This window comes from Musca domestica, unplaced genomic scaffold (genome assembly GCF_030504385.1).
Source record: "Musca domestica strain aabys unplaced genomic scaffold, Musca_domestica.polishedcontigs.V.1.1 16, whole genome shotgun sequence".
NCBI classification, from domain to species: Eukaryota; Metazoa; Arthropoda; class Insecta; order Diptera; family Muscidae; genus Musca; species Musca domestica.
Window position 1 is genome coordinate 2503657 of NW_026712219.1, and position 15350 is coordinate 2519006.

The 15350-nt window shown below is 35.5% G+C and overlaps 1 protein-coding gene across 2 annotated transcripts; it reads right to left on the reverse strand.

The window, feature by feature from the left end:
* Nucleotides 1-6375: 6375 nt before the first annotated feature.
* Nucleotides 6376-13588, reverse strand: LOC131801379 (putative inorganic phosphate cotransporter). Of its 2 annotated transcripts, none has more exons than XM_059119982.1 (4): nucleotides 13450-13588; nucleotides 9974-10106; nucleotides 8848-9921; nucleotides 6376-6801 (listed from the first exon to the last, which is right to left on the reverse strand). In XM_059119982.1, exons 2-4 carry the CDS (start codon nucleotides 10100-10102, stop codon nucleotides 6568-6570), a joined length of 1437 nt encoding a protein of 478 aa, XP_058975965.1. In that variant the 5' UTR covers nucleotides 10103-10106; nucleotides 13450-13588; the 3' UTR covers nucleotides 6376-6567. The 2 variants fall into 2 exon arrangements, with proteins under 2 accessions (XP_058975965.1, XP_058975966.1); XM_059119983.1 differs by having other exon boundaries at nucleotides 13459-13575.
* Between the last annotated feature and the right edge of the window lie 1762 nt (nucleotides 13589-15350).

A 15350-nucleotide genomic window follows, 5' to 3' on the forward strand; every position in this document is an offset into this window, starting at 1 on the left:
TAAATGTTTATTTTTCGGCAAATTCTGTTAGTTAACTGCCACTGGGTAAGTGACAAAAAACGCTACTGCTTGGCTAATGTGGAAAAAATAAATGCACAAGAACGTATCTGTTTTGCATACAAACGATCATGTAAATGTTTTTGAATTCTACTTCTACATTTGCGAAGCGTCAAATAATTCATATTATTGACATTCTCATTGGCGGAACACTGGATGTGGCGTTCACATGTGTGTCCAAAAAAAAAACTGGCAGTTGACAATAAATCGAGGGTTATGTGTACAAAGGCGGATGTGGTAGTCATAGGATTGGGGAAACAACTCGTGATTCTCAAGGTAGAACAGTGCTTAATGATACTTCTAAAAGGCAATTGGATTAATATTTCGTTTCGATGTTAAATTGAAATTTGTGGGTTGGCAACGAAATTCTTTTGTTTCCCGACTTAAAAAGGTGATCTCCTCTGTAGGTCATATATTCTTATCAGTTGATTTATATTTAAGTTCAGATTTGAGATTTGTACGAAATATCCGAATATTTTGGGGAAAGTACTTGGTGTAAAGTACCTAAAATAATGTTTTTTTGGGGATTTTTTTGCTGTTTACTTTGGTTGCAAAGTTGCAATAAGTAAATAAATAGATTTTAAAGGTTAAGCAATCAAATATGCAGAGAATGAAACATGTAAAAAGCATTAAGTTCGGATGGACAGAAGTTCAAATGCCCTCCACCATTGGGTAAAGCAAACATTTTCATATAAAACCAGTAAAGAAAGTCCTAAAGTCGGGCGAGGTCGACTTTTTGATACCCTACACCACTTTGTTAATTTAGTTGTTAATAATTTAAGTGTTAATTCAATCATACACGCTTTAAAGTTCAAAGGACTAAATATGCCGAATCATTTGTATCTTTTAAATTCGGACTTGTATTGCCCATTTAGTGCTAAATTAATTTAAAATCGGATAAAGATATATAAAGTTATATATAACCATATATATGGGAGCTATAGCTATATCTGAACCGATTTCGATCATATGTGGCATACTTATTTTTAGGCCTAATTTGATATATTTCCCTGAATATCGTTGTTACGGAGTGCATATTTCGGCTGTGGGTAACAAATACTACAAATCGGATGAACAATATATATAGGAGCTATAGCTATATCTGAACCGATCTTCACCAAATTTGACATACTAGCTTCTAGACTCAATTCGGTCGTAAGTACCAAATTTCATCCCATTCGGGCAAATATTAGACGTTTGGTGCACAATAAAATGTAAATCGGACGAAGTTATATATGGGAGCTATATCCAAATCTGAACCGATCTCGATAAAATTTAGCAAAGGTATTTCTGAGCTGTATTTGATATATTTCCTCAAATATTGTTGTTACAGAGTGCATATTACGGCCGCGGAGGACAGAAATAACAAATCGGATGAACAATATATATGGGAGCTATAGCTTTATCTGAACCGATTTCGATCAAATTTGGCATAGTTATTTTTAGTCCTAATCTGGTTGTATGTGCAAAATTCTATACTATTCGGACTGATATTACACGTTTGGTGCACAATAAAAGGCAAATCGGACGAAGATATATATGGGAACTATATCTAAATTTTGACCGATTATCTCGGTTCGTCCTTGGGCCAAACAAATGATATGTGCAAAATTTCATCTCAATCGGATAATAAATGCGACCTGCATTTTGTTCACAAGAATACATGGACAGACGGACGGACAGACGGACTGACATGCATAAACCAACTCAGAAAGTGATTAAATAAAAGGCAAATCGGACGAAGATATATATGGGAACTATATCTAAATTTTGACCGATTATCTCGGTTCGTCCTTGGGCCAAACAAATGATATGTGCAAAATTTCATCTCAATCGGATAATAAATGCGACCTGCATTTTGTTCACAAGAATACATGGACAGACGGACGGACAGACGGACTGACATGCATAAACCAACTCAGAAAGTGATTCTATGGAGATCCTCAGAAGTAACTATGGGTCTATCTCGCTTCCTTCTTCATGTTACAAACAAATGCACAAAGACATAATACCCTTACCACTATGTGGTGTAGGGTATAAATATCTGATTTTAAAAGTGTTCCATTTTAAACTATAAATACCAGTAAGACCGCATGGATAATGCTGTAAAACTTTTCAAAAAAACCATAAAGTGGGTGCCAGCGTTATATGGGGGCCATACCAAACCGGAAAACTCTATAGACAATTACATACTTCAAGGATAGCCATCTACCAAATCTTCTAAAATGCCAAATTTGATACAACTTCAGTACAAATGACCTGAATTTTGACCCATCCGACCGAATTCATTAAATTTGGTTCAGATATAGTTATAGCTTCCATATATACTTGGTGCGATAAAAAACTGCAATAAATTCAAACGCCATAACTTTTACAATTTATTTTAAATTTTATTGAATGAAAACAAAAATATCGGAAATGGCATCAAACTTTAGAATAAGTTTAGATTTGTTCGAATTGGTCACCATTGACCCGAATTGTGGCCTTAAAACCGTTGCACGCTGCCCAAATGTTGCTCTGTGGTATTTTGGTCCAAATGTTTGCGTGCCCAAGGCTTCAATACACCCTTCAGAATATTTCCGCAATAATATTCGGCATTTATTCTGACGCCACGGTCGATTAATACGGCCGGAGATCGACCATCGGCTGTTATGGAGGCCCACACCATCACCATGGCCGGCGCTTGAGTTCTGGTGGCCAACCGAATGTGCATATTTTCAGGTGACTTCTTTGGCAAGTAAACACGATAATTTTGTTTGTTTACAAAATGCTGGACAACGAATGTTTTCTCATCGGAGAAAACCAAATTCGGCAGTTCACCACTTTCGGCCAAGCGAAGCAGCTCTTTAACTCGTTTGAGTCTATTATCTTTCAGTTGCGGTGTAAGTTCTTGCATTTTTAGGAATTTCAATGGCTTTACCCCGAGCTCCTTTTTCAATATTTGCCGAATGGAATATTGCGATATGTTCAGCTCACGAGCCATTTTTCGGCAACTACCATACGGGTTTTGATGAAGTCGCTTCTTTACTATTCGAACCATTTCTGCTGATGTTGACACAAAAGATTTATTCGCATTTAAATGCTGGAGTGCCTGTAGTTTTCCAGGAAAATATTAAGAAATCACACTATCACGATTAAATTCCATCACGAGTAACTTGGTTTCTGGAAACTTCTCACCAAAATGCTTTTGTACGCTTGTAAACAATATAATGAACTGCCACTGGAATATTTTTAATAGCTGTCGAAAGAGTGGCTTAGAAATGACAGCAGTCTGAAGTTGGTTGCAGTTTTTTCATTTCAACCTGTAATCTACCATATCTTCTTAAATACCAAATTTAAATCAATTTAAGTCCATGTCACCTGAATTTTGGCTCATACGACCGAAATCATTCTAGAAGCAAGTACATCAAATTTGGTTCAGATATATATATGTTGGATCCGAATTGGTGTTTAAGTCCCTCAAATTCGCAATATGCACCCCACAAAAATGACAATAGGTACCAGATAGTTTATAGAGTTCGGAAATACCTGCCAAATTTTTTAAAGATCGCTAGAATCGTCCTTACATATCTTTAGTACGACTTCAGGGTTGCTGGGTTGGGGTTTTGCTGGGTTGAATATTTATAGTCCAAGGGAAGGTACTATCTACAAAAGAGCGATATATTGCAACTGAAGTAAGTAGATGTAATCAAGCACATCATTACTAATTTGAATATGTGTACGAAATTCATTACCAAATATTTCACTTTTGTGATCAGATCCGTTTGCGATTTCACTTATTATTTCACACATTTAATAAACTATTTAAGCCAATTTGTTAAACAATAAACAATAAAGTAAGAGAAATGCCTGCTTATTGTTAAGTTCAATACAAATTGTTTTTATTGCTGGCCACTATTTACCCACTGCCGGTTTATGACGACAACAGTTAACAGGCAATCGAGTATTTTAGTGGTCAAGAAAAAAATCCAGACTTTTATGTACACTCATTTGTATAACATAAGGCCATCGGTTTGTTTTTTCTAAGTTCAATGTAAACTGAGAGAGAGACCTTCAACATGTATCCCTATGATAACAGACCTTTATAATGTGCCATTTAACAACAAAAGCAGTTATTCTCCAGATATAATAATTTTTTAAATTGATATGTTAATATTTACTCAAAATATAAAATGTGACAAGAAGCTCATTCACACAAAACCATAATATATAACAGTTGGCAACTCAACAATATACTTAGATTACTAAAGCATACTTTTGGGCAGTATGTATAATATTCGTATTGTTTTCGTTATACCAAAGGAATCAGAAGGTTGTATTTTCACGGAATTTCTTTCACATTAAATTATATATAAAAAAACAATTTAATATATAGGGTGACATAAAAAAGTGCAACAAACTTTAGACTGCTGCCATTTCTAAGCCACTCGTCCGAAAGCTGTTAAAATTATTCATTATTTTGTTAGCAAGCGTTCAAAAACATTTTGGTGATAATTTTCCAGAAAAAAAGTTATTTTTGATGGAAGTTAAGCGTGATAGTAGCTATCGTATCGTATCCAGAATTTGAATGTGAATAAATCTTTTTTTCTCGTACCATCGCTCGTTAGCGTGATACTGGTAGCGTGGCCCGACGTCAAGGAAGTGAACGGAAAAAACAGCAACATCAGCAGAAATGGTTCGAAAAGTAAAGAAGCGACTTGATCGAAACCCGCGTCGCAGTGGCAGAAAAATGGCATGTGACTTGAAAATATCGCAATATTCCTTTCGGCAAATATTAAAAATTGATTTCGGGGTAAAGCCATTGAAATTCCAAAAAGTGCAAGAACTTTACACCGCAGCATAAAGAAAATAGATTCAAAAGACCTACAGAGTTGCTTCGCTTGGCCGAAAGTGGTGAACTGCCGAATTTGGTTTTCTCCGATGAAAAAACATTCATTGTCCAGCAGTTTGTAAACAAACAAAATGATCGTGTTTACTTGCCAAAGAGGTCAGCTGAAAATGTGCACTTTCGGTTGTGCACTTTCGGTTGGCCGGCCATGGTGATGATGTGGGCCGTCATAACAGCCAATAATCGATCTCCGCTAGTATTAATCGACCGTGGTATCAGAATAAATGCCGAATATTATCGCGAGAATATTCTGGAGGGTATATTAAAGCCTTGAGCACGTAAACATTTTGATCGTAGACCTTGGACATTCCAACAGGACTCAGCACGGTCGCACTCAGCACGCGCCAACCAAGATTGGTTGCAAAATGAGGTACCTCGCTTCATTTCCAGCGCACAAGGACCACCAAAATCTCCGGATACTAATCCGTTGGGCTATATCGAATATAGAGAGGTACCGTTATAGGAGCCCCGTTAGAAGGGGGTCTGAATAGGCAATTTTCGTCATAAGCTGTTGTACGCCTTAGGTAATTCAAATACGAATCTTGACACAATTCTTTGCTATATTTTCACCGGAATTATACGTTGTTTTGATGATTTAAACGAAATTATTCACCGGAATTATTTCAGTATTTGCCAGAAAATTCATCATATCCCCCATAACGGTATCTCCCTATATTCGGTATTTTGACGATTTTAGCGATATTGTCCACAGAAATTGTTTGAAATTTCGTACTCCAAATTCGTAATGGGTAATACAGCCTGTGGCAGGTCCATGTCTACTTATTGCCCCAATATAACGGACCTTATCATATTCGGTTTTGCTCTAAAAAAGTTTTACCTTTTGTGGTAGAATTCTATGTAATGTGTAAACTTTCAAAACGCCGATACATGGGGGTTCTATTTTCAGCTCTATTTTGATAGTCGGCTGGATTTTTTCTGTAATTATTGAAAAGAAATGTAATTTTATCGCCTTTTACATGAGGGTATTCTATCTATAAAATACCTATGAATGTCTATGAAATGTCTGCAATGGATTTATTAGAGGTTTTCTATACAAATGGCCTGTTAATATTTCGCAATCTAAAAAATACCTCTTAAAATTCTTCTATCTGTATGAGATACTACTATGCAGAGAATACCAGTTATACCATGTAATATCTACAGACGAACTGTGAAAAAAACCATTATAACTCCAAAGAGCCCTTCTATATAGAGATCATCCCTTAGACATGCGAACGGTTTTCTATTTATATAAGATCAATATGCTTCCACAGGCCTTCTATCTATAAAAAAAACCCTGTTGAAGATATTCCATCTATCGAAGATTCGACAAAGGTCTTTTGCCTGTTATAGAACTATCCGCAAAATGGTTTTTCATTCATGTTAAAACTATTCTGCGTCAAGAAGTCCCGTTAAGGAAATTTTAAAAATTTTCCTATGATATTTTAAAAGTTACACGTTTTATATCCTTATATTTACAACAACATTTTCATAACAAATATTTAAACAATATACATCACATTTAAATCTATATACAATTTTGTAGTTTTGTTTTACCAATTTTTATATTTATATACAGCTAATAATATTTTTCCAATATTCCACATCGACTTAAACATAAATTATATTTTATTATTTTGATAATCAACTTGTGGCTGATGACTGGGCATTGTTTCCAAATCGCTAAAATTACTCTTATAGCTATGCCATTCGTTGTCGGTATCATCGGACGGCAGATAGTCGTCAGAATTCCATGACTGCGTTTCAGCTGTACCAAAAATGATGTACAACAAATTGCCCACAATGAAGATGCCGGCAGCAATGACGAACACAACTTGCCATTGGTATCGATTGTGCTACATAAAGGGAAGAGAGAAAAAATAGGAAAATTAAAGGATGTGACTCTCTTAAAGCTTAAAGAATAACAAGAAATCTATTCAAAACTGACTGAATTATGTTTTTTAGAAAAAAAATTTGTCTTCTAAAAGAAGTCATCCTAAAACAAGTAAAAAAGCTGTAAATTCGGCAGGGCTGAACATTGAATGCCCTTCGCCATTTGGTACAAATTTGGCAATTTTCAAAAAAAAAAAAAAAATCTGAAAAAATCTTAAAAATACCGAACGCAAAGCAAAGACAACTTTTGTCATAAGCTATTACAATATGCGAAACTTGAAAAAAATCTGTTTATGATGTACCTAAAATCATCAAAATACCGAATATCGTGGGGTACCGTTAAAAGGGGGATATACGAACACGTGAATCCATTACGAACTTCAAATACCAATTTTGAAACAATTCCTGTAAATAATGCCGCTAAAATCATCAAAATACCGCGTATCGTTAGGTACAGTTATAGGGGGGCTATACGAAGACGTGGACCTTCATGACCCATTTTCAATACCAAAAGTCCTGCAGACATAATACATATTTGAGAGTGATTTCCACAGACGGACAGACGGATACACGGACGAACGTTGCTAAATCGACATAGAATTTTATGCTGACCAAAAATACATACATATTGTGGGGTCTAAAATGCATATTTCGAGGTGTTACAAACAAAATGACAAACTTAACATACCCCCCATACTATGGTGGAGGGTATAAAAAAGACCACGAACTCTTCTTATCAGAGCTCAGATTTGCACATTTTCACTCGCGAGCGAAACTTGCTCCCAAGCAGGATTGCTCAAAGAGTTACAGTTTTTTACGGAGTCTACTCTTCACTATTTTGTTTTGTAAGGGAGCACTCCTGAGAAATTGAGGGAGAACAGAATCACTCAAAATAGATCAAGAGTTTGCTCTAAGAGTGAAAGTCAGTAGAATTTTTTCTTGGTGATTTGTGTAAGTTCTGCCAGGTCGAACTTTGAATACCCTCCACCATTTAGAACTAATTTGGAAATTTTCCAAAAAAAAAAAAAATAAATAAATAAATAAAATCCGTTAAAATTTCTGTTAAAATTTTAAAAATACCGAATATGGCCGTCATATTGAGTCTATACGAAGACATACGCCATCACATATTTAAATACGGAACTTGAAAAAAAAAATTCGGTGAATAATGTAGAGGTATTGATATATGGAACCTATACAAAAACGTTAGCCTGCATAGACAATTTTTTCTCATAGACTGTTGTTCCCTTTACGATTTCTAAATACGAAATTTGAAACAACTCCGGTGAATAATATCCCTTAAATCGTGAAAATATCATATATCCGGAGGGTGGGGGGACGTTGGTTGATACCGTTGTATGTTGCCCATACGATATCGTGGACCTATATAGACATTTCTCTTCCAGACGGTGAAATATACGATATCGTGGACCTATATCGAAAATACTCTTCCAGGGGGTAAAGTATTCAGAAGGAACTCCTTTTGGATTTTGGTTTTTCAGACAATTTCATTGAGGAATTTGACTACAATCATCAAAATACCGAATATGGGGGGTACCGTTATGTGCGGGCTATAAGATATGGTGGACGGATAGAGCTCATCTTCGAACTTGACCTGCCTACAGACAAGAGACTGATCTGTGCACAATTTTAGCTTCCTATCTTTATTCGTTTTGACTCTCTCATGATTACAATAGACGGACAGACAAACGGACGGACAGAGCTAAATGTGTATTTTTTTGTGGATGCCGAAATTTACACACACATACATACACAACTCTTTGTTCGGCAAGAGTAGATCACCTTAATTTCGAACCAATTTTGCTCCCACTTAAAAACGACGAAAACATGTCCACTCCTATTCGAATGACATCGAAAAAATGAGTTTGCTCAATATTTTTTTCTGCTCCCGGGAGCGCACTCGCTCGAAATTTGAGTAAGTTTCACTCTTTATGCAAAATCGAGTGAGTTTTTTAGAGGTCTGCTTCTTATACCATTTCCATACTTACCACATCCGTCACAATAAAGCCCACCGCAAGCGGGGACAACAAGGCCACTACACTGGCCACAGTATTGATGATGGAATACAACAATCCTGCATGGGTTGGTGACAAATCAATGACATTCAGTGAACTTCCAATTGTTTCGCCGCTATTTATTGCATTGCTGAGCGTTATCAAAAACAGAGCCATATTCTGATTATCTTCATCCAGAAATCCAATGGCAATAAGACCTAGGGCGGGTATCCAAAATGCAACGCTATTGAATATTTTACGCGACACTGTCAGCGATACAATTTTCCGTTCCTGCAGAACATCAGCCATGAACATAAACACATAGGACATTAACCAGCTGGCCATGAAGGGCAGAGCTGAGAAGAAAGCATTAGTTTTGATTTCTAAATTGAGCACTCCATGAAAATAGGATGGAATTTGAGATTCTAAAGTGGTCAGACCCCACATTTCCGCTGAGCGGGTTATCAGCAGGGCCATAAATGGCACCGAGGTAAATATTGCCTTCCATGGCACACTTATTGTACCCTCATTGAACGTATCCTCATGGGCATTCGATGAGGTTATATAGAATTTTTCACTTTCCGATATAAGGCTGGAGTCATTCGGATTATTGGCACCCAGCACCTGCCACAGCAGGAACCAAACGAAACATAATCCAGCAGAGATGTATGAAATTCCCGGCCATCCAATACAGCTTTCGGCAATAACACCGCTCAGACCCATGGCCAATACCATGCCGCAATCATAACCGCTTTGGCTGAAACCACCCAAACGGTTGCGTTCTTCTAAAGGTGACCATTTTGCCAGATGATCGAAAATGCAGGGCATAACCATACCCTGTGCCAATCCCAACAGAACTCGTATAACACACAACGACTGCCATCCTCCCCAGTTAAGGCACCAAGGTGTAATAACGCTCAGCAAACCGGAGAAGAATATTGCCAGACCCATAACAAGTTTGGCTCCAAAACGCCTGCACAAAACTCCACCCGGCAGTTGTGTCACAAAGAAACCCCAATAGAAACTGGAGAGGATGTAGGATATTTCTCTTTCATTCCATTTGAATTCCTGAATGCAAAGAATAATGAGATTTCATCAGGATATATGTTTTTCTACTCACCGGAAAATTTGGATTTGTGGTATTGGCATTAGTCATGGCTACCACGGCCACTCCAATATTGACACGACTAAAATATGTTGACACCATGGCTATAAAAAGCAGCAAAGCCTGAATATAACGCATCAACATAATGCTAGCAAAAATTGGAAAACAAAAATGACATTTAAATTTAAAATTATTAAATATTGGGATAACACGACCCAAAGCACTGTAGGATAGAAAGTGTACTAGAGGTGATTGTTTGATGCAAATATTTTCTTAATATACAATATTAATAGAAATTTATTTTCTTTGGTTTCTTATAGAAACATTTGATGAGGAATAACTTTGTCTTTATACCCTACAATACTATGTGTTGGGGGTATTATAAGCTTTATTGGGCCAAAAATTATGTAACACCACAATATATTGGTTTCCCACATAGGAAAGTATATATGGATCTCCCTATCTCGCCGAGCTGAGCTGAGTCGGTCTAGCTATGTGTGTCCGTCGTCCGTCTGTCCATGTTAATTTGTAATCACTCTACAGGTCGCAATTATGGTACGATCATCACGAAATTTGTAATGGAGGTGGGGCTAGGGTCAGAATAGAACCTTATTTCTTTTGGAAATGATTGGCGTTGAAATGGACTAAAAACTGAAAAAATTCCTGATTTTGCAGTTGCTCTACAGGTCACAATTATGGACCAATCAAAGTTAGCATGGGGCTAGAGCTTAGGGCTGGGAAGAAGCCTTCCAATTTTGATGGTCATCGGGTATAATTTAGTCGTTGAAATAGGCCACAACATATGTGTTAAATAAAAGTCAAATTTTTCATTAAACCGCGAATATTTTTAATCTCGGCGAAATCACATATAGACGAACAGGTCAATTCTGACGGTTACGTAGATGCCGATAGTAAATATATCGGTTATATATTGCGAAATATATACAATGTGTATATACGAAGGAAGGAGATGTTAGTTAAAATGCTTATATCTCAAGAATGGCTGGACCGATTTTGACAAATTTTGTCAATTCAGAATGACTTCTTGACATAAAAGCATAAAATCTAAAAATATACCAGAAAAATATGTCAATAATGATGTTAATTTAGATTTTGTAGTATTTTGTGAAATTTTTTTTTATATTTTCATATTTTTTATCGCATGCGATTTTTTAAATTTTATTTATAATATTTTGTAATATTTTTTCACCTCACAACACAGGTTGAGGATATTATATAAGTATTGCAAATATCGTCCGATCCTCACGAAAATTTTCACAAGGGTAGGGTTGGGCTCGGAAGGGCTAGGCCTATTGTTTTCAAAGATGTTCACAATATATTAGGGGTTAAAATGGACCAACAACTAAAAATTTTCCTAATTTTGCAGCCGTTATAAAGGTCACAAATATAAACCAAAGGACACGAAATCTCGCATAAAGCTAGAGTTTAGGACAGCGGGTACAATGGACCACTAATTTTGTGTGGAAAAATACGAGCATTACTTACAGGCGAACTTCTGGCTTTTTATGCTGATTTCGTTGACGAATATAGCCAAATATCGTAGACAAGCAAATCATATAGATGAGTCTAAATTTGGAGATTAAGAGGGGCTTCTTGCTTTTGGAGATAATTGCAAAATATTTTGGGGTTCAAATTAACCAAAAACAGAAATGTGTTTCCGATCACACAATTGGAGCCAATCGATACGCCTGTGAAGAGAGTTCAGGGAAGAATTCTAGCAGTTTGGATTAGCTGTAAGATGGACTACAACAACTAACAGCCCGACGGCGTGCAGAAATATTGGGCAAATGTCCCGAGTCAAAATCCTAGTTTCAAAAGCGAAATCTTCCAATATGGATTTGGATATAAAGGGAGCTTCTTGTAGGGTATAACATAGTCGGCCCCGCACGACTATAGCCTTTGCTTACTTGTTTTTAACATGCTTCTTAAACAAAGCTTTGTTGAAGTTTTTTGAAGCTTTGTTTTTTTGCAAAACTCACAAAAAGTACGTCTTCTAGGATATAACGTAGAATTTTATGACAAATCATTTTGTAGAATATTTTGACTTGCTATGATCGCGCTTTTTAACCTTATTTAAAACCAGAAAGAATAGGTCAAAAGCTGGTCGGGCCCGACTATATTATACCCTACAACACTATGCGTATTTAGTAGAGCTCTCGTAAGAAAAATGTTATATTGGGAATTTATGTAAAATAGTTCATACCAACTATAACCAAATAATATTGCTGTATAGTGCATGATATAACTTCGATAAGGATTGTATTAAAAATATTTATTGAGCAAAAGAATATACCTTTACATATATGAAAAAATCGGATGAAGATGTATATCGAAGCTATACAAAAATCTGAACCGATCTGGTAAAATTTGGCAGTGCATATTGCGCATGTGAGGGACTTAAATCCCAAATCGGATAAAACATATATATGGGAGCTATAGCTATATCTAAACCGACTTTCACCAAATTTTATATACAAGACTGAATTCGGTCGAATGTGCCAAAATTCAGGTCGAAATCGATTGAAGATATATATTTATCAAAATTTGAACCAATTCTCACCAATTCAAATGGGGTTCATTTTTGGGCCAAAATAATATGGTTTGAAAAATTTTATCTCAATCTCAATCATTTTATTAACAAAAACAAATGGACAGACGGACTGACATGCATAAATCGACTAAGAAAATTATTCTATTAAAATCCCCAAAATAAACTATGGGTCTATCTCGCTTCCTTCTCCATCTTACAAACAAATGCACAAAGACATAATACCCTTCCCACTATGTGGTGTAGAGTATAAAAAGGACCAAAAGAAAGTATAAAAGGACGAATAAAAGTGGTATAATTACTTGCTTGAGGGTTAAGATCTCTGTCCAAATTATTCCTCATGTTTTTATCTGCAATATTGCCGAAGGCACAATATACCTAAAATGTACGGTTTCTGGGGAATGTTAATCCGAAAAATCGTTTTGGTGTTATCAAATGATATATACACTGTGCAGTCATATGACTGAGGGTATAAAAGTATTTAAACTTTACACATCGAAATATTATAATAAGGTCAAATGCATTTCGGGTATCTTCAAATTGGATGTATTAGCCCATTCTCTTTGACTACGCCACATAAGCTGTACAATTTTTAATATAGCATAAATCTCACGTAAAAGGAATCCCCGATTATGGCTAAACTCCTCATTGCAATAATTTTATCACAATTAGATCAAGTGCGAAAATGGAAAATATCAGTCCATATTTTTTAGAACCTGAGGTTGAATGCACAACATTCATAAAACGTGAAATAATGTGATAATTACTTTCCTAACTGCGAACTTTGTAAATATCAATACAAAATTAAATAAAATGTTACTATAAAGTATGCAATTTTTAACAAAACCAAGTGTTGCGTTCTAGATAATTTTTAAATTTTTATTATGCACTTTAAAAACATTTAATTGTATTATTTATTCACCTTAACTACCTTCCTTCCGTATTTCTGTTCTTATTTAATTTATTACAGCACTTGTTTATCCCATAAAATTTTGCAAATTTTATTGACACTCGTGTTTCCAAAATAATAGACAGTACGAAACAAAGACAACAATTGAAGTTCTAAAATGCATCAGCATACAGATAATAAAAGAGAATGGACAATAACAGTTTCAAAAGCTTGTGAGAATTACAAAGAGCAATTGATGAGAATAACATATTGTATTAGAGGCATAATGAACACATATGGATGTCCGGATTATAATTTACAATAGGTGTGTTCCATAACCAGCAAAATATATTACTTTATTTTCATTCTTGCAATCTTTTGTTTGAATATTGTTCCCGTTCAAGAAAAATAGTAAAAATTGCAGAGAAAAAGGAAGGACCACAAAACTATGGTGTTCTCTTTAGATAAATTTGGGCAAGTTAAAGCTAGTAGAACGATTGCAGCTTCTGATTACCTGATACGTTGATTGTAAGTTTAACCTTTTAACTAGTCATCCATTCACATCACACAGAGCAAGTTTATTTTAGTACGGGAAGACAACAAATGTTTGAATTTTGTGACCCCATTTTACAGCACCAATATACATTTTACTAAATTAGATTTTCAAATATTAAATGTTTTACGAAAATATCCTTTCGCCTCTAGTAAAAAATTAAAACCCTTTAAAAAATAGTGTGGACTCCACCTAAAATCGTCGTATCAACTTAATATTCTAGCTTATAATTGAACGATTCCTTTTTACTAGAGACGAAGGGATATTCGGGGTAAAAAAATGCTGACACAAATTTTGAAATTTTGAAAATATGGGGAAAATGTTCGAGGCCCACCCTTGCGATATGTCTATAAATATAACAAGAAAAAGACATTAAGTTCGGCCGGGCCGAACTTCTAATACCCTCCAGCATTGGGTAAAGAAAACATTTTTATGCAAAAGTTCCTGGATACAAACGTGTTCCACTTTAAACTACAAATACCAATTTTTAGACAAATCCGTTGAAAAATGTGTGTAAAACCATCAAAACACTGAATATCGGCAGGTACCGCTATACGGGAGCTATACGAAAACGTGCACCTATATGTTCAATGTTCTTCCATCGGAGCAAGAACCCATTACGAACTACAAATACCTTTTTTAGACCAATCCTTTGAAAAATTTGACAAAAATCATTAAAATACCGAATATCGGGATGTACCCTTATATGGAGGCTCTACGAAAACGTGGACCTATGTATACATAATTTCGCCACCGGAGAACCTAGAATCTATAACGAACTACAAATACCAATTTTTAGACAAATCCGTGCAAAAATGTTGCTAAAACCATAAAAATACCGTGTGTCGGGAGGTATCGTTATATAGTGGTTATACTAAAGCGTGGACCTATATGTAAAATGTTCAGCCACTAGAGCTAGGACCCATATCGAACTACAAATACCAGTTTGTAGACAATTTGGTGGAAATATGTGGCTAAAACTATAAAAATGCCGAATATCGGAATGTACCGTTACATGTGGGCCATCCCAAAACGTGGACCGATATATCTCATTTTCAATACCAACCATCCTAGACATAAAGCAAACCATGGTTCCAAATTGTAAAGCTCTACATCAAATAATGTGGCTGTATCGTGATTTCAAGAGACAGACGGACATCGTTAAATCGACTTAGAATTTTATGTATATCATGAATACTTGTATATATACTTTGTGTGGTCTATAACAAATAGTTTGAGGTGTTAGAAACGGAATGAAAAATTTAGTAAAAATTTGGTTTCAGAGTCAAGGTTGGAATGTAAATTAAATATATGAGGGTAGTTTTGGATATATTTACTAAGTGTGTGAGCTGTGCCAAATGGTAGTTAATTTGAAGCAGAT

Bases quoted from the DNA above. Each gene is read 5' to 3' on its own strand.
- LOC131801379 (XM_059119982.1), bottom strand. From the start codon at position 10,102: ATGTTGATGCGTTATATTCAGGCTTTGCTGCTTTTTATAGCCATGGTG. The intron at 9,922-9,973 runs GTGAGTAGAAAA...CTTTGCATTCAG, and splicing joins CCACAAATCCAAATTTTCCG to GAATTCAAATGGAATGAAAG. The intron at 6,802-8,847 runs GTAAGTATGGAA...CCCTTTATGTAG, and splicing joins GCTTTATTGTGACGGATGTG to CACAATCGATACCAATGGCA.